Source organism: Fukomys damarensis, unplaced genomic scaffold (assembly GCF_012274545.1).
Source record: "Fukomys damarensis isolate Sample0158 unplaced genomic scaffold, DMR_v1.0_HiC HiC_scaffold_4, whole genome shotgun sequence".
NCBI classification, from domain to species: Eukaryota; Metazoa; Chordata; class Mammalia; order Rodentia; family Bathyergidae; genus Fukomys; species Fukomys damarensis.
The window spans coordinates 57070395-57089724 of record NW_022900916.1 but is presented as its reverse complement, the minus strand read 5'-3'; the positions used below and the strand labels follow the sequence as shown (position 1 = coordinate 57089724).

General features: G+C 36.6%; 2 protein-coding genes across 3 annotated transcripts in view; one reads left to right on the top strand and one right to left on the bottom strand.

Moving 5' to 3' along the window:
* Window positions 1–2770: 2770 nt before the first annotated feature.
* Rpa3 (replication protein A3) lies at window positions 2771–6195 on the bottom strand. Its single transcript, XM_010632049.3, has 4 exons — window positions 5998–6195; window positions 4796–4870; window positions 3595–3703; window positions 2771–3243 (listed from the first exon to the last, which is right to left on the bottom strand). The coding sequence occupies exons 1-4, from the start codon at window positions 6094–6096 to the stop codon at window positions 3158–3160; spliced, it is 369 nt and encodes a 122-aa protein (XP_010630351.1). The 5' UTR covers window positions 6097–6195; the 3' UTR covers window positions 2771–3157.
* Window positions 6196–6401: 206 nt separating this feature from the next.
* Window positions 6402–19330, top strand: part of Umad1 (UBAP1-MVB12-associated (UMA) domain containing 1) — a 213321-nt gene continuing 200392 nt past the window's right edge. The window contains exon 1 of one of the 2 annotated variants that reach the window (XM_010632043.2): window positions 6402–6487. The gene's annotated coding sequence lies outside the window, so the exon portion shown is untranslated. Of the gene's footprint in view, window positions 6488–6520; window positions 6763–19330 lie in introns of those variants that run through there. The other variant, XM_010632044.2, reaches the window with a different exon arrangement.

Sequence of the window (19330 nt, the reverse complement as noted above, 5' to 3'; positions counted from 1 at the left end):
TCTTCTATGCTCTGTGAGTTTGTTTTTCACCATCTTGGTAGTTCTAAGGGGTGCTGAAAGCTTGTAGAATGTCCTCGATTTGAGTCTGTCTGATGTATTCTCATGATAAGAATGTAGTTAAGGTTTGGGAAAGGTTAGGTGCCCTTTCACATGTTAGAGGGCACATGATATCCACATATCATCACTACTGCTGTTCTTTGATCATGTCTTTAAGGCATTTGTGAGGTTTCCCCATAAAAACTTCCCGGAGTTTTCCTTTTTCCACACTCCTTAGGCTTTACACTGTGATATTTCAATTGACGTTTAATGTAATTTTTTGGCTATGTGATGGGAAGAGGGTGGAAACAGGAGGGCCAGCGATATGTATAACTATGGTTGTTACAATAATTCAAGTGGGAGATGACAATAATCAGAACTGTCAGTTGCAAGAATAGGTAATGAAAATGATTGGAGGTATGTAGGTGTGTCTGGGCAACAGGCAGTTGATAGAAGTTTTAAAGGAAACGGAGATAATTAAAATTATAGAGAGATTCTAAATCACATGCATTAGGATGGCTAAAATTTACAAAGCCAAGTAATAGTAGTGTTGGTGAGGATGTGGAAAAATTAGATTCCACATGATACTGCTGGTGGGAATATAAAATGGTGGTCAGTCACTTTGGAATCTCAGTTGCTCAAAAAGCTAAAAATATTTACCATAAGAGGAAAAAATTCCCCTCCAGGCATATTCTAAACAAAAACGAAAACAGATGCACATACAAAAAAAGTATACACAAATATTCATAATTGTATTTTTATAAACAAGTGGCAGAAACTACCCTAATGTCCATCAACCAATGAACAGAAAAACAAAATATGGTTTACATGTACAATGGAGTAGTAGTCTTAAAAATAGATGAAGCACTGATAGAAGTTATAATATCAATGAACCTTGACACACTAAGAGAAAGAACCCATTCACACACACACGCACACACACACACACACACACACACACACACACACACACACACACACACACACAATCACAGCATTCCATTTAAATGTCCAGAATGGAGACAATTTTAGAGAAAGCACAATAGTTGCCCCTTATGCAAGGGAGAATACAGTTCAAGACTCCCAAAAAATGTTTGAAGCTGTGGATACGTGCAGTTATATCCGAACAGTGAATATAACTGAGACAGACACCAAGTGAATAATGGGCAGGTGGCCAGCAGGTATCGGTGTACACTGGACAAAGGGAAGATTTGTGTCCTGGGCAGGATGAAGCAGGATGTCAGTTTCTACCACATTATTCAGAAGGTGCAATTTTAAACTCACAAACCATTTACTCCTGGAGTTTTCTTTTAATACTCTGGATAAAGGACCATGGTAGTTCAGTGTAAGGTAGAGGGAGTGAATGGTGATGGAAGGATTGGGATATGGAAAGTAAACGTGGGGTTGTCAAAAATGTTCTGAAGTTGATCATTGTGAAGGCTGAACAACTATACTGAAAACCGCGCAACTGCATGTTTGAAATAGGCCAATTGTGTATGTGAATTGTACTTCAATGGAATTATTGCAAGAAAAATCTGGGATATGCGACTCAGGAGCTACACTTGTTCAGACTACTCATTCAGATTGCAGTGCTGGTAGGAAACTTAGGTATAGATGTTAAGTGGCTCAGAAATGATGCTGAGCCTATATATGGCCTTATAATCATTGACAGTTAAGGATTCATGCAACAGAAAGCAAGATCCTAGATTCATTTATTGCAATTTTCTAAACAGTAATTCAAGATGTTTCAAGCAGAGAACTCTCAACATTTTGGCTGGTTTCAGAGGTTAACATTTGAAATGAGGACTGATCCCCACCCTTTTTTAAAAAAATTGAAGGCAACACTTTGAGACTGTTTGATACCTCTCATTTCCAATGTCATAATTTCAAGTGAGGGTGATTTTTTTTTGGGGGGTGTACCAGGGATCGAACTCAGGTCTTTGCACTTGCAAGGCAGGTGGTGGAAACACTGAGCTAAATCCCCAGCCCCAACTGTCATAAGTTCAAATAATAAAATGCTTTAATGTCCTTTACCTGCAGAGTATTTGGGGATAGAAGTTGAAATTTAAGACTGTATTAATTTAAAATAAATATTTTTGGGTATAACTGACAGCCTATATACTCGCTGCAGAGCTGGCTAAGACATAAAATCCAACTAGCTAGGGGCCATCAGTTATTCTGCACTGTCCTACCCTACACTTGCCGCATCCCTCCCTGCCTATCCCCAGTGTCACTTGTTAGGAATGACACACTAAGGATAATTAATGGCACTTGAAAGAAGGGAAACAAAAATTAAATGATTCCATCAACTCTTTCTTCAATGATGAAAGTGTCACTTGTTTGCCATTAGTACATGCTGTTCTAAAATCTAGAAATAGATTCTGTGCAAATTACATACAATGTAGGGTTCTGCTTGGTCTTTTCAATTGTCAAAATTACTTTATGATGTTGATGGGGGGAGGGGAGAAGTAAAAAGGATCAAGATGAGATATGTATATGTACCAATTCCTTACTATGAATGAATTTAATATGTACTGCAAACATACTAACAAAAATTAAAAAGCAACAAAAAATCATTTTCTGAATATTGAATAATTAACATGGTAGAATTTATGAAATGGTGGGTAAATCTTTAACACAGTTGACCCAGAGTTTCATTTGGTAGGCCTAAGACATGACCTCACAGTTATGAAATTCCAAGTTTATGTTTGAGTGCATGATTAAAAGGACAAAAATGAATAGTATACACCATTCAAATTTTTATTAGTAAAACAGAAACATAAATACAAGACCAGATGCTTTGTTTTTGCATCTTATCGGACCATACCACATATGCTTTGCTTTTGCAACTTATCTGACCATACCACATAGTAGCAACTTTTTTTATAAAGGGTCTTAGGTGGTTTGACCTGTAATACCAAAAAAAAAAAAAAAGAACGTTAGGTGAGAACTGTTAATAATATAGCAGGTCCATCAAAAATTGCATATTGAAATATCTAACATTTGATAATGAAATTTTAAAAACAAATTAAATGTTAGAAATCAAAGAAGTCTCCCTAAAATCTGAAGGGATTCCTTTAATATTCATCAGTGTAGCTTCTTGTAATCACAAAAATGTTTATCAAGATTCATGTTGTACAACTCCGAAAGGAAAAAACTGAGGGAATTCATGGATAATTTTCACTGCTTCATTGTAAAGTCCAAGATCTGAAAGAAACATTGAAGCAAACAATTAATCTGCAGTGGAAAGCTGTAACATCAATTCTCTCTCTCTCTGTTAAAGGTCAACCTATTTCACAATCCAATTTCTAAAACTGAGATATGGATCATTGTATTTATTCACTATAACCTTCCCTCTTCCCATCTGTTTTCCCCCACAAATATTAGCCTTCACTACAAGGACTACTTATAAGAAGGCAGAAACATCCTATTTTCTTTTGGGACTGCATGGCAGGAATGAGACTCAAGACGAACACATAATAAAGAATACAAAATTCAATAACGAATACAAAAACTTTTCCTCTTAATTGCTTGTAAATACAAGAATGCTTTATTTACCAAAAGGATTGTTGTCTTCTCTAAACTGGACGTAAGATGCACACATGATGGTAGCCTTGGGTGTTACTCTTCCAACTACTTCCAGGATTCCAGATATTTCTTCATCAAGCTAAGACAGTGAACAAAAAGTATTTGGTTAAATCACATTTTCAGTTGATAATTAATTTGGAAAATATTACAGTTTAGTTTACTCATCTTTCAAGCTGTTAAAACAGTTTGCTAGTTTTTTATTGTAACAAAGCAACTTCAAATTTACCAATGTAAAAAATGAACTGTAACAAGTTAAAAAACGAGTACTTGGGCCTGGGATCTGGCTTAGTGGCTCCGGCCTGCCTCACAAGCATAAGGACCCAAGTTCGATCCCCAGTACCAAGAAAAATGATACTTAACTACCAGCACATTACAACTCTTATTTTCTTTAGTAATTGCTTCAGGTCCAAAGATACAGTTAAATACTGAAAAGATACTAAGAATATCCGGAATTTCTACAAGCAATAATTTGTTTTAAAGGACTCACTGAAAAGCATCCTTTTCTAATTTGTATTTCACGAAGTGTGTTCTGTACACATTAACCAAAGAGTGTATGAATCTGTTTTCATAAAAGACCAAAAAATGTTTTTAAGCACTTTAAACATGAAATGCAGAAATAGATGATAACTGAAAATATCTGTAAATAAAAATATGCCGCATGACTGTAATTCCAGCTACTGGGGAGGCTGAAGCAGCAGGGCAACACATAGCAACAGGGACATTCAGCCACAAAAAGAGAGAGGAAAAAAAGATTTTAACAGGGTTTTCATATGGGATTTTATGGTCTTACCTAAGAATTCAGAATTATTACCCAACTAACACTTCAGGGATGTATTAAAATATCATGGGAATGCGAATACTCATAATCTTGGCACTTAAGAGGTTGAGGGAGAAGGAATACAGTCAGTTTGAGGCCAGCCTTGATTACACAGTGAGTTCAAGGCGAGCCTGAAAGGCAAAGTGAGATCCTTAAAAAACCAAAATACATAAAACAAAAACAAAACACCCACAAACAACCCCCCTCTGTTATGAAGTCCAAAGAATCATGCAGAGCTGGAGATACTTTACAAACTTGTTCTTTATACATCCACTTCAAAAAAATCAGAAAAAACAACAAATTAAAGTAAGATGAACCAAATTTAATATATATAGAGTTAATACTTAAACATACTGGCTCCATTAATTCAATGGTTCCATTTTTTCCTTCTCCATCTGACAGGATAAACATTTTTCCAGTGGGATGAATCTAAGAAAGATATATACAATTAAAAATCCCCACATAAAACCTTTAAAATTTTTCATTAAAAAAATTTGATTGAAGATAGGCAGATTGACCCTAACTCACTTGAGCATCAAGCAGTTGATTTTCAAACAGTTTATTTGGTTCAAATAGCAATCTTATGTTACTTGATCTAGCCATGAGACACCCAGTTAATTTTCAATTTCAGATAAATGAATATTTCTTTAGTGTAAGAGGACCTGTGTCTTTACTTGCAAAATCTGGCAACCTATGTTAAAAAAAAAAATTAAAGGAAGTACTATCTAAAAATGGAATCTGCAGGCACTCAAGATTTTGTTATAATACATGTACCACGGATGAATAAAAGGAGAACCTTTGCCAAACATCTGGGTTCCACTCCTGGGAAACACTGCAAAGACTGTAGTCGGTCGGGTTTGAAAGCTAGCTTTTGTCAAATTCTATGGCCCTGAGCATTTTTGTTAAACACTCAAAACTCCCGGTAATTTTCCCTACTTGAGAAGTCAGAATTAACACTCTTCACTTACAGGATGTGTGGATAAAATGAACTACTAAATAAGCCCTTGTAAATTTTCTTTCTCTCTGCCCTCTCGTTACTGATTTTGAGACTTCCAGTCTATTCCTCACACGGAGGATGAGGGGCCTACATTTTAACATTGTAGTAAGTAAGATAATGGGCTGTTATGGGATCTGGAAGAGATAAAGATGCAATGTTTTATGGAAATTTGACTTCAACGAGAAAATGAAATTTGGGGAGAGAGACAAGAGTAGAAATGAAGAAAATAAGCTCGTTAGACTAGATGTCAGTCGAGCATGGCTAACCAAAATCCAGACGTGGAAGTCAGATCTGTAACTCACAAAAACGGGGGGAGCCAAGGGCCACTGGAATTTAGAACCTAGCACGTTCGATAAGTTCGTTTCAGCGCCACAAAATGCGCCAGAGTAGATATACAAAGGCTAAAAAGTGTGGAAAGTAAAGTGATCAGGAGGCCAATAATGATCTGAGACGTTCACTCACTCACTCTCCTTACCCACCGAGTCGGTTACCCTGGCAATCGATGGGTCCCTCCTACCAGTTACACACAAAGGAACACAAGATCCGAGAGCCCGCGCACCTTTTCCAGCTTCCCTACGAAGCACACTGGCCGGTCAATGAACTGAGATAGCATGCTGGCGTTGATGCGCGATTTAGACAACTCCATCACGTCCACCATGTTTACTGATCCTGCTGGCGCGAAACAGGCGGTCCGCTGAAAAAGAGAGCCCCGCCGGCGTCCATGTAGACATTTCTGGGACCAATCAGAAAAAAACTAGCTCACCAGCTCCACCAATCAAATAAGTGAAAATCTAGATAGCCGTCACGCTATTGCTCACAGCGCTAGAGGAAGGCGGAGTTCCGTAGGGAAGTGGGGATCAGCTGTGAGTGACGCACGCTTTTCCGGAAATGGCTCCAGTTATTGGCTAAAAGGGCAACGAAGGCGGGACTTGGGGGGGCGGGGCCTACGGGGCCTGGGACCTCTCACCGCCCAGCGGCGACTTGACCCCCGGAAGTGGGGTGACGGGCTACGGTGCGGGTTTGGAGACGGACTGCGGCCAGAGTTTCAGGTACCTCTTCTCGCGGGAACCCTCGAGCCTTACTTTTCCCCTTCTCTCCTCAGACTGAGTCGGAAGAGCGAGGCGGAAGTTGGTAGCCAGCTCTCCGGCTGTGGCTTGCCTGTTGCGGTTCGGGCTGTGACAGTTACCCCGCCTACCCTCTTCCGGGTCCTGTGTGGGCGGTGCGGGGTGCTTATTCAGTGAAACCTGGGTCTGGGGCTTTTCTTTTGACACCCAGCTTCTTGAATACAGGGAGCGTGATCGTCGGAGATCCTCACTTTGTTCAGGTCCTTACTCTGTGGCAGAGGGTATATTTCATCGCCCACTCCCCAGCTTCATCTCTTTACAGTTGTTTCCCCACCTGTGAGAAAAGAGGTTTTCAAAATGACCTACCTAGAGGGATCTGTGGGTAGCAAAGAGAGGGCTCCTAGGCAGAGGCGACAGGCTTAACCAGCTCTTAGATCCGAGCGAGCGCGCTTCTTGCGGTGACTTTCTCCATCCGCATAGAAGGGGTTAATTTGTAAGGTACCAAAAGACTAATTTTTGGCCATAGGATTAAGGGACTCTTTTTATTCCCCCTCCCCCGCAGTCTTTCCATCATTGCTCGCCGACCCCTGCACTCAGAGGGGTGACGTGGAGGCCTGATATATAATCTATGCTAAGAAGATCCTGGAGGACTGTCGAATCTGTCACTGGCTCACAGTGCGGTGTAGAGCTAATAATGACTATTGATTTTCGAGGTGTCATCTGCCGGGATTGGGGAGACCTGCCTTCTCTGGGAGATTTTACAATACGTGAACATAAAAATATCTTCAAACGTGCAGTAGATAGAAATTGGAAAAAAGTAATATATTTGTCTTGATTCTGTTGTCATTAAAACAAGTTGAAATGATTTCTTGCATTAAACATACGGGGTGTGTTTCATTTGGTGTAAAGAAAAGCGGTGGTTGTTAAGTGTTCAAGTCAATAAAGTCTATTTTGTATTATTGCTTTGGAAAGGACGCAGATGTGCATTATATAAGGTCGAGTATGCATGATCTTTAAGAGTAATTTTTTGAAAAAAGGAGTAGCCCTTAATGTACCAGATGCTAATATTACTACTATTAAAAGGGCATTTTTAAGCAAAGACTTTTTTAAAGCAGAAAGAAACAAGAAGATAATTTCTAAACAACCCTACTGGATTTTTTTGAGTCACTTAAAATTTATTATGAAGTGGATGACTAGAGAAGAGTATATGTATTTGATATGTATAATTTTGGAAAGATTTAATGGGTTCATGTAAGCCTCTCAGTCTAAGAAATGGAATTTTACTGGTGACTTGCACGCCCCAGTTAAGTCCTTCCTAGTACAGTCTATCTTGAACAGCACTATCTTTCAACCTGTATTAAGTTTCCTAAGATTTCTATGGTATCACACACGTAGGCATTTCTAAGTGGTATTCATTCTGTTTAATTTGGCCAGTCTTTGACCTTGATATAAATGGAATCATGCATATCTTCTGACTTGTTTCTTCTTCTTGTTGTTGAGATTAGTAAGTGTAGGTCATTATGGAATTCATTCTTTTCTCTCTGCTATTTCACTCTCTTATTGACTAACAGTTTTTTTCTATTGCATACAGAGCTGCTGTGAATATTCTTGTTATTGTTACTTGGTATGTTTGTGCAAGTGTATATCAGAATTGCTAGAACATAGGATGTAGGTCTTCAGCTTTGCTAGTAAAGGCAAATGATTTTCCCAAATGCTAGGATCAGTTTACCCTTTTATACGAGTATAGTGCAGTTTTAGCTGATACACATTCTTGGCAGTCCTGCAAGTTTTTCACCTGAGCTCATGGATATTAAATGGTTTCTTGTGATCTTCTTTTTTCTGCATTTTGTCAGCACACTTGTATGACCTCTTTCCCCTCAGTGCTCACCGAGGAGGCCAATTCAGCCTCATTCTTCCCATCTGATCTTCACAGCTATATTCACCACCTTTCTTTTATGTAGAATTTATTGGTTGTGCTTTTCTCCATCCTGTGTTTTACCTAGGGGAGACAGGAACTGTGAGCTTGGATTCTCATCTCCACGTTTCTTTGTTGGGTCAGCTCAGAGCTGGTCTAGCAGGGTTCAGCTCAATGTGTGTACAGGCTGATAGCAAGCAGTTGTTTCCAGTGACTTCCTTATAATCAAGGTGACTTACTTACTCAGCAGACTTTCCATTAGGATAGGATTTCCTGGATATATTGGGGGTCCATTCCCGTTACAAGAATAGTAATGTTTTTTCATCATGAGTTTATTTGCTACTTTTCTGCTTGTTTAGCTTTCTCTGGTAAACCTTACTTGATATTTACACTGTGTGGCTCTTGTGTTATTTATGTCTGTGTTGGCTGGACAGCTTTCACCTTTTCTGTGTCCTTATCCTCAAGGTGTATCTCTCTTTTGAACAGTGCACAAAGCTGGAGGTTGGGTTCCCTGACTATCTTTTGCTCATTTACATTGATTGTGATTCCTAGTGTATCTGGATTCATTTTTTATACGTAGAGCTGTTTCTTCGATTATTTTTTGCTCCTTTTCTTTTTTTGCAGTAACTTTTTGTTATTTTTTTTCTTTAATTCAATTTTACTTGTTTGTATCAGGTTGAATGTTATAAATTCTATTTTTGTGGTTTGCGTTCAGCATGGTCCTGTGGTCTGAATATTTGTGTCCTTTCCATCTTCATTTCATATGCTGAAACCCAAATCTCCAAGCTGATGGTATTAAGAGGTAAAGTCTTTGGGTGGTGATTAGGTCATGAGGCAGAGCCCTCAGGAGTAGGGTTAGTGTCCTTAGAAAATAGACTATTTTCTATTTTTATTCTTACTATTCTACCATGTGAGGTCACTGTGAAAAGATGGTAATGCATGAACCTGGAAGGGGCCTTCACTAGATTCTTAGTCTATAGGATCCTTGATGTGCAGCCTGCAGAAATAAATTTGTGAGAAATTTCTATTTTTTATGAGCTACCCAATTTAAGATATTTTTTCTCATTGAGTTTAGTGGTACTTTTCAAGTATACAGTACAGTTACACTCATTATTGGGATCTTGTACCTTTACATGACAGATCTTGGTTCTCATATTTTCCCCATACCCCACCCTCCCTCCATCCCCTTCCTCCTCCCCTATTTACAAAACTTTGTTAATTTATGATATTTTGCTGTAATGGCACGAACAGACTAAGACACATTCATATTAAATTTAAACTTAGAACTATTTTCCTCTGGGTCCAGGCAAAAAACTGTAATTCCATTTACCTTTTTCCAATTTTTATGCTGGTATCTAGAGATCTAGTTCTGTCCTGATTTTGTGCAACTTCACAAATTAGATATTATAATTGCTTTATGCAGTTAATATTTGCTTGGGATTGTTTATCATTTTTTAAAAACTTGCACTTTAAAAAAGTTTCGCAAACTTCATTCAGAGTTATTTTCTTCTTTTGGGGGTATCTTTAGAGAGCCTTGTTGAGAATCTTTGTTAGTAAACTGTTCTTCTGAATATGTTTGTTTCATTCTAGTTTTCAAAAGATAATTTTACTATTTTGTGATACAGAATTCTAGTTAAATTTCTCTCAAAACTACTGTAATGAACACATATTAACTCTTCTAATGTCTGCTTTCTTTTAAATTCTGATCCCATTATAGGCTCAATGTCTCTACTTGATCCTCAGTTTGTCTTTGTTCACTTCTGTTGTCTAATTAGATTCTGTTGTGGTGTGTTGTGGCTTTCTCTTATTTAGTTTGGTGATAAATGTGTTGGATTTTGTAAATCTGAAAATTCTCATCTTTATCAATACGGTATTGAAACATATCCAACTATTTTCCCTTTGACTATTGTCTCTTCTCCATTCTAATGCCTTCTGGAACTCTGATTAGATGTAAGAAGGACTTTACTTATTCTTGACCTCTGTTCATAGTTCCAGTGGTTTTGATTCTGTGTGCTGAACACTGGATAATTTTTCATACCTTCCAGTTTACTCATTTGTACAAATGTACAGTTTGCTCTAATTTCAGTGGCATTTTTTGTTTGTTGCTAGAAGGTTCTTTTTATAAATCTTATTAGTTCTTTTTTAAAAAAAGTTTTATTGGCACACAGCCTTGTGTGCTCTTTTTTGTTTTTGAAACAGGATCTTCCTATGTAATTCAGGCTGGCCTTGAACTCACTATGTAGCTCAGGCTGGCCTGGAGCTCATAGTAATCCTCCTGCCTCAGCATACCAAGTGCTGGGATTACAGAAATGTGCCACTATTCTCAGCTTATTAGGTTTTATTGATAATCTCATTTTTTTTTGTTTCTTCAAGAATTATGGAAAAAAAAGTGCTTCTTTATATTTTATTCTTGATGCCCACAGTTTTTACAGATAAGATATTGTAATGTTTTTGATTATGCTGATTCTTTCTTATAGTTTTTATTTCTACATTTGAAATTATGAATTCTCATTCCTTGGAATTTTTTTTGGATAAGATATTGTAATGTTTTTGATTATGCTGATTCTTTCTTATAGTTTTTATTTCTACATTTGAAATTATGAATTCTCATTCCTTGGAATTTTTTTCTTGAAGTTTGGTTTCAGAGTATGTTTCTCCAACAGAGATTTGTGTTTCCTTCTTCCCAGATGTTCGGGCCCCAGGATTTGTGCCTGTTCCTTGTAGGACATGGATCATTAAAACCTAGACTTTTATGCATTAGAAATCAGCAAAGACCACAGGGAAAACATTAGCTCTCGTACATGCATATCCCTCTGTAGCTTTGTAGATCTTTGTCTTTTCTGGCTTTCATCTCTTACTGAGTCAGCCATTAATAAAAAAAAAATTAAAGTATTTAATCCAGCATTTTTAGATAGACTGTACTCTGAGTTCTCTGAACATCTGACTTGTACTATTACTGGAAATATATGTTCTGATATTAATTTTGGCTATTAAGTGGGTACACCTGGCTTTTTGTACTACAGATGTGCTGTAAGAGAACCAATATGAACATTCTCTTAGCTTCTGGGTCTAACAAGTCCCACTATACATTAATGAAGACCTCGTTGAAGGTATAGTAGTTGGGGATTGTAAAGCATTAAGAGAAAAGATAAGTCAAGAACATAGAATGTCTTTCTTATATCCCATGCCAAGGAATTTGGTCTTAATAGTGATGTTGTAGGAGAGTTGTTGGTTTGGGTGTGAAATAAATGATCAGTTTGATATTTTAGGAGGCAATGGCTTGGAATATCTTAAGATGCTTTGGGTACAAGTAACATTACCACTTTTAAACCAGTTTAAATTTTTATTGATTTTGTAAAATATATATTACATAAAATGTGTCATTTAACCATTTTTAAGTGTATGATTCAGTACAGTATAGGTACCTTTACGTTACTGTGCAATTATTACTACCATTCATGTCCAGAATTTTCTTCATTTTCCAAAAGTTACTCTATCCATTAATCAATATTGCAAGTCTGCCTTTCCCTCCAGTAAACACTGTTTTACTTTCTAATTTTATGATGTTGACTAGTCTAGGTACATTATATAAGTTAAATCACACAATATTTGACTTTTAAAAAAAATTTCATTGAGTTTATTGGTGCTTTTTAAGTACAGTACAGTTACATTCATCATTGGGATCTTGTACCCTTGCATAACAGATCTTGGTTCTTCTGCCCTCCCTTCACCCCCTCCTCCCCTCCCCATTCACAAACACTTTATTTCCAGTTTTTCATTATCTCATATTTTTCTTTTCCCTTATTTCCTTTCCCCTACTCTTCCCAATTCCCCTACACCTTTAGCCCTTTTCTTCCTATTTCACATTATCAGTTATACAATTTGTATACAGTTATACAATTTACACTTTTAGTTTTTCACACCAGAGAAACTATTTGGTATTTACACATGTGTCTTATTTATTTCACTTAAGAGTATGGCTTCAATATGCAATATGTGACCTTTTATGTCTCACTTATTTCACATAATGTCTTCAGAGTTTATCCATGCTGTATGTATTAAATTTTTTCCTTTTAAGGCTGAGGAATTTTCCTTTATATAGCTGTACCACTTTATCTATCCATTTTCCCACTGAAGGATGTTTGGGTTATTTCTACCTTCCAGTTTATACTTTTAAGTGAAAGGAGAATGGGTTAGAACCATTCTGAATTTACCTAATTAGCCTGACATATATTGAACTCACGAGGCATTGGAGCCATGAATGGGAAAGCTTTCAGAATCTAATCCATCTTTTATCTCTTTGTAAGACCACTATCTCTATAGCTAAACATTTGTTCCTTCATTGTTGACATGAACCTACATGTTATCCCAGGTTTTGTGACCAGCCAAGACCAGTTCTTGAGCAATCTAACTTTTTACTAATCTAATTAGTCACTTGACCATACTTCCAAATAGATATGATGCAAAAGGCTATTTAAGGAGGACATGGCTACTCACAGTCCACTGTGATGGAGAGATACCCAGGGTATTTGCAATAATCTATGCTGGTGATGCTGTTAAACAGAACTCAGTTGCACTAGAAAGCAAGCAAAACTAAAATTTCATGAGATATTATGAAGTTGTAAGCCTTGCTATGTGGAATAAAGGGAGAAAGTGAAATCAAGGTAACACCTGTGGTTCTGTCTATAGCAGTTGGTAGTGCTGCATTATGGTTTCGATCTAAAATGTACCCCCAAAGTCTCATGTATTTGGAGGTACAGCCTAGTAAGAGGCAGGTTACCTAGAGTGGGAACTAGAAGAATGTTTTCCTATCTCTGTTTCTCCTCTTCTGTCTCTGCTTCTTCGATGCCATGAGTTTAGCAGCTTTCTTCCACTATACCTTTCCATCAGGCGGTTTCTGCCTGGAGTCAACCAAGTATGGCGTGAACCCACTAAAACTCTGGGCCAATATAAACTTTTTCTCCTTTAAGTTATGAGTGCCTGGTATTTTGTTTTAATGATGGGAAAGTGTCTGATACATGCCATCATAATTTTTCCTGAGATGGATAATAGAGAAACGTGTGCTGGGGAAGAAAATTCAGGATTTTATACTGAGATAGCATAGCACAAGGTGAAGACTTTGGAATAGACATCTGGGTTAAATTCTGATACTTTACACTGCAAAGTACATTACTCAACCCTTTATATCTTCAATTCCTGTGTTAATAATGGAGAGTATTAAAGCCTTTTAAGCTTAGGATGAGCTTTAAGGAAGATCATATATGTAAAGCACTAAGCATCAGTACTTAAATAATATAAATGGTGCTATTATGATGGCTACATTGTTTTTAAGTATATATAAGCCATCTTGGTGGTAATGACTAGTAAGATAGTGAATGAAAATCACAGGATTCTTTGCTAGAGGGAAGGAAGTGTCACATGTAGGCTTGTCCGAGATCCTGAATCCATCTTGTGATATTTTCCCAGCTCTGTTCATCAGCCTGGATATAAGAGGTCACATTCTCTGTAACTATTTGAGGTCTGCATTTGAAGTTTTTTTCTTGTAGAAAATTACCAGATACCTTTCTCCCTAGTCCATATTTTACCTTCTTTATGTTTATTTTGTTTTTGCAATATTTTACTGAAGCAGAGACTGGGTGGATGAGGTACTTTAGTCTGCCTCTTTAAAGTTTTCATTGCTGACAGCTTCATGTTTCTGTGTGTAGTCCTGGAAGTCAGATATATGTACACCTTTCCTTGGTTTACACAATTCTTTTGGCTAATTGACACTCATGTTTACCTCTGCTGTGTTGTGATGGGCCTTCTGTGGCTCAAACTAAACGTTTTTTGAGTTGGAGAACAGGACCAGTTTTCAGTTCTTTGAACTTGAAAGTAGACTCCTTCTTGTGCTCTCCTCACGGTGCTTTTCCTGTTTCACAAATCAGCCTTTCTTGCTCCTGCTTGTTGTCTGCACAGAGCTAACGCTATGGTACTTCTAAAAGCTATTGTTCTTATGGATTAAGACCTCATGGAGGAAAGTTAAAAGGAAGGGAATAAATCTAGTCATGTTGGATTTGGGAAAGAGTTTCCATGTAGCAGGCTGTCTGGCAGCCCACTTTTTGGGTAGCGATAGCTCTTATATTTTAGAATTAAGCTTAGACGATGGAAATGGATGAAATACTTTGCTCATTTTCTTTATGGTTCACTTTCCTGTTTCAGTTTGCTTGTTTGCTCACTTAGTCATTTACCCATTTGAGATAAGATTTCAGGTGTAGCATGTAATAAGTACAGACGTATATTCTTGGTCAGTCATACTTCTTGGTCAATTCTCACTAATCATGCGGTTCTTGGAAATTAATTCAGACTTTGGCATATGGTCTCTTAGTTAGCAAAACAATGGTCAATTTTTGTGTTTTGATGAAAAATTGGGAGGAGATAAGACAAACAGCTTCACTGTTTATTCAGGAATCTGAAGCAAGTAGCGAGAGAATTAGTAATACTTTAGAATCATATTAAACCGTCAGCAGCTTGTTAGCCACTTGCTCATGGCTGGTTGCTGGTTTTATGAGAAACTTACCAACTTGCCCTGTTAGATGTAGTAGAGAAGTATGACAAAATGCAACAAGTCCTTGAATTTGTATAAACTGCCTCTTTTTTTTCTCTAGGGCCTTGGATAGTGTCTGATGAACACTTGGCTCTCAAAAAATATTAGTTGAATGAAAGAAGTGAACAAACAAATAAATATACACATTTTTTTCTTTTTGGGGAAAAAAGTAAATACTTTTAGTGATAGAGTTAGGCTATCTTGTGAAAGTCAAATAATGCAGGTTTTTAGTGGTAATTTTGAGAGTGAGTCCTTTCGAAATTTAAATGACATGGTTCCTTTTATGTGGTAAAAGTATTAAAGTGCAAATAGAAGACATCTTAAAGATCTACACTAAATAATGTTTTTTATTTATTCATTCTAGATTGTTTTGTTTTATAGAGAGTTGTAAAGAGGTGTGACCTCACATAAGATGGCTTATTCTCCCTCAGGATGTCATTTAGATGTGTTTATCTCACCTAAGATACTGTTTTTACTTGGGAGATGCTTTTGTTGGTGTTATCTAGAGTCCTCATCTGGATTATTTTTCATTTTAGCGTTGCAACATTGATTGAAATAGTATTGTACTGTTAGCATATATGGTGTTTTTTTATACCCAAGCTAAATGGTTTTTTTTTGTTGTTGTTGTTGTTGTTGACATACTTTGAATTATGTTTATAACTTTTCAAAAATATAAAAATGTATTATTGTGTCATTAATTTAGAATCAGTATTATACTAAAGGCTGCACGTTAGCTTTTTGGTTAGTGATTGAGATCCAAATGATAAATTATAAATACAATTTGTTTATAATTAATTACTCAGAAGATAGCAACATCTTTGAAATTTCTCTACCCCCATTATTTGGCATCTTTCTTTAGAAAAGTAATGTATGTGTTTTTTTTCTTTTCGGTACCACGGATTGACCTTGGAACCTTGCGCTTGCAAGGCAGGCAGTGGAACCATGGAGCTAAATCCCCAGCCCTGAAATGTATGGTTTTAATGTATACAGTACTAAAAAGAGAAGTTTTGTTTTAAAGGAAAACCTTTGAAATTAAGGTGTTTTCATGCATTGAATAGTATCTTAGACCTCTGCAGTAGGTTCTGACCTCCTCCTCAGTGATAGAACACAAGGGTGAGAAAAAAACTAAAAGACAAAAGACAAAAAAACTAAAGAGACAAAGAAACTGGGGAGCCAAGATGACCAGTACTGGTGCAGCCAGCAAAGACAGCAGTCAGTCCAAGCCACTGATTTTTATTGGTAATCAGTTGCGGTAAAGGGGAACTATGTGTGAGGGTGTGCAGTCATGTAATTACTATGGATACTAATGCAAGCAAAGCTTGTAAAAGAAAAGACAAAGCATTTTTGAATTAGGAACAGAATAGATAAAATGTAGGTTGTTGTTAATAATTAACCTTGTCATTTTAGTAAAGAATGCTTTAGCTCTGGGACCAGAATCTGAGCAAGAGTCACTCCGACCTTGGCACATAGGTTTTGCCCAGACTCGCTTCTCAAAACAAGCCAGTTGTGGAGTTAACTCTTTATAGTCTGCACTGCTTAAAGCCTGCTTTGGACATAATCAGTATTGTGGTCCTTTACAGAATAGTAGATGATTAGATACATATATAGAGAAGTAGCTTACACTCTATTACTCACTGCCAGAGCTCCAGAGAAAAAAGGAGTGGTATTAACACCTGATACTCTCATGCTTATGGGAGTTTCTTTATCCAGAGACTGATGCTTATAGTTAATATTGAAGGAATCTTTTTCCTTGTAATGCTTTGTTTCTCAACTGTGGACACTTTTGTTCCCTAGGGCAATTTGGAAATGTCTGAAGACATTTTTGTTTGTCACAACTGGGGCAGAGAAGGACATTTAGTAGGAAGAGGCAAGGGATACTAGTAAATATTATACAATGCACAAAACAGCACTTCACAGTGAAGAATTCTTTGACCCAAAGTGCTAAGAGTAAAAAGATTGAAAAACCCTGGTCTAAGGTAATGGAGTTTCCCTCCTAAATTAGTAGACTCAAGGGAGACTGTATTATTCAATTTTGTAATATTACAGATAAAGAGCAATAAAGTAAAGGAACAGTCATTTCTTTTTAAATTATTTTTTGTTAGTACGTGACTGTAGTATGTAATAGTCACATTCCTCAAGGGGGCTTGGTACATGGATATAACTCATTTTAATACTTTTAATATACCCCACCTCCATAGATTGGGCCCCTTCTCATTTGCAAAAGATTTATGTCCCTCTGTCCTATTATGTATGTGTCTTTTATTTTTCTCTTTCACTTATTTATATTTTGGGGTTCTTATTAGAGAAACCATGTGATTTAAGCTTGTGTGTCTTATTTCACTTAATGTTATGGTTTCCAGGTGCATCAACTTTTGTACAAATGACCCAAATTTTAACCATTTTTATAGAAGAGTAGTACTCCATTATGTATAAATACCACTTTTTTTTTTTTTTTTTTTTTTTTTGGTACCAGGGATTGAGCTCGGGTCCTTGCACTTGTGAGGCAGGCAGTAGAACCACAGAGCTAAATCCCTGGCCCAAATACCATATTTTTAAATTCATCTGTTAATTCATATATAGACCTTTTCCAAGATTTAGGTATTTGTATTTTGCTGCTGTAAACATGGAAGGATGTATATATATATATATATCACTTTAATAGGATGTCTAACTCTTTTAGGAAGATACCTAGAAAGGGAATATCTGGGTTGAATGGAATTTCTAGTTTTACTTTTTTAAGGAATCTCTATGCTGAATTCCATAGTTATTTTACTAGTTTACATCCTTACCAACAATGTGAAAGGATTCCTTTTTTCCCACGGCCTTGCCAGTCTTTGTTAATGTTTGATTTCTTCATGGTAGCCATTCTTCCTGGAAGAAGACAGAAACTTGGTGTTGTTTTAACTTACATTTCTCTAATGGCTAGTGATGCTAAACATTTTTTCAAGTATTTATTGGCCATTTGAACTTTTTTTGAGAAGTGTCTATTCATTTTAGTCAGTTGTCTATTTTTTGATTAGGTCTTTTATTTTTAGGGATATCTAATTTTTTTTTTTTTTTTTTGTACTGGGGATCGAACTCAGGCCCTTGCACGTGTGAGGCAGGTGGTGGAACCACTGAGCCAAATCCCTGGGAGGGGTATCTAATTTTTTTGAGTTCCTTACATATTCACGATATTAGTCTTCTTCCAAGGATTAGCTGGCAATCTTTTTTCCTACTTTGTAAGTTGTTTCTTCACTCTGTTGATTGTTTTTTTTTGTGTATAGAAGCTTGTTTGTTTGTTTTCAGAAGCTTTTTAATTTGGCACAATTCTTGAAGTTATTTCTTATGCAAATGGTATTCTTTTCGGAAAGTCTTTGTCTATACCTTCAAGAGTCTTACCTAATTTAGTGAATAACAAGTGTTGGTAAGAATGTAGAGAAGCTGAGTCCACACATACTGCCAGTGAGTCCTCAAAATGTAAACATAGAATTACCATATTAGCCAGTACTCTAGGTATAATGCACACCTGAGAGAACTGAAAACATATGTCAACAAAAACTTATATCCAAACATTCATGGCAGCATTATTTATAAAGTCAAAAGGTGAAAACAACCCAAATGTATATCAACTGACAAAGGGAAAAATACAATTTGATATATTCATACAATGGAAATTATTCAGCAGTAAAGATATGAAGCACTGATACATGCTGTAGTGTTAATGAATCTTGAAAATACTACAAAATGTGAAAGAAGTCAGGCATAGACAACTACATAATTGTATGATTCCTCCACAGAAATCTAGCTAGACATAGAAGGACCAGGGGCTGGGGAAGATAGAGAATGCCTGCAAATGGGTTAGAGATTCTTTGGAAGATGACAAAACTATTCTAAAACTAAATTGTGGTAATGGTTGTATACCTTTGGGAATAAAAGCTACAATAAAAAAGAGTTTTACTTAGGTTATCTTCCTGCAGATTATTTCTGTTTGACTATTTAGATCTTTGATCCATTTTGACTGTAGTATATAGTGAGAGATATAGGTCTCTATTTAATGTTCTGCATGTGGATTGCCAGTTTTCCCAGTACGATTTAAGAAGTTATTTTTCCTACAGTGTAAAGTTTTAGCCCCTTTGCCAGAGATCAGGTAGCTGAATGTGCCTGGAGTTGTTCCACTTTGAAATTAGGATAGCTATTCCCACTTTTTTTCTGGGATCTCGTTGTTGGAATATTTTTTTCCATCCTTTGGTTTTTAATTGTGTATTTTCATTTTGGATGAAATGTATTTCTTGTACACAAATCACATATTTTGGAGTTGTTTTTTTTTTTTTTTTTTTTTTTTTTTTGG

Coding starts and splice junctions, on each gene's coding strand:
- Rpa3 (XM_010632049.3), bottom strand. CDS start 6,096: ATGGTGGACGTGATGGAGTTGTCTAAATCGCGCATCAACGCCAGCATG. Junction 3,704..4,795: donor CCATTGAATTAATGGAGCCA/GTATGTTTAAGT, acceptor TCACTGTCTTAG/CTTGATGAAGAAATATCTGG. Junction 3,244..3,594: donor AGAAGACAACAATCCTTTTG/GTAAATAAAGCA, acceptor TGTTTCTTTCAG/ATCTTGGACTTTACAATGAA.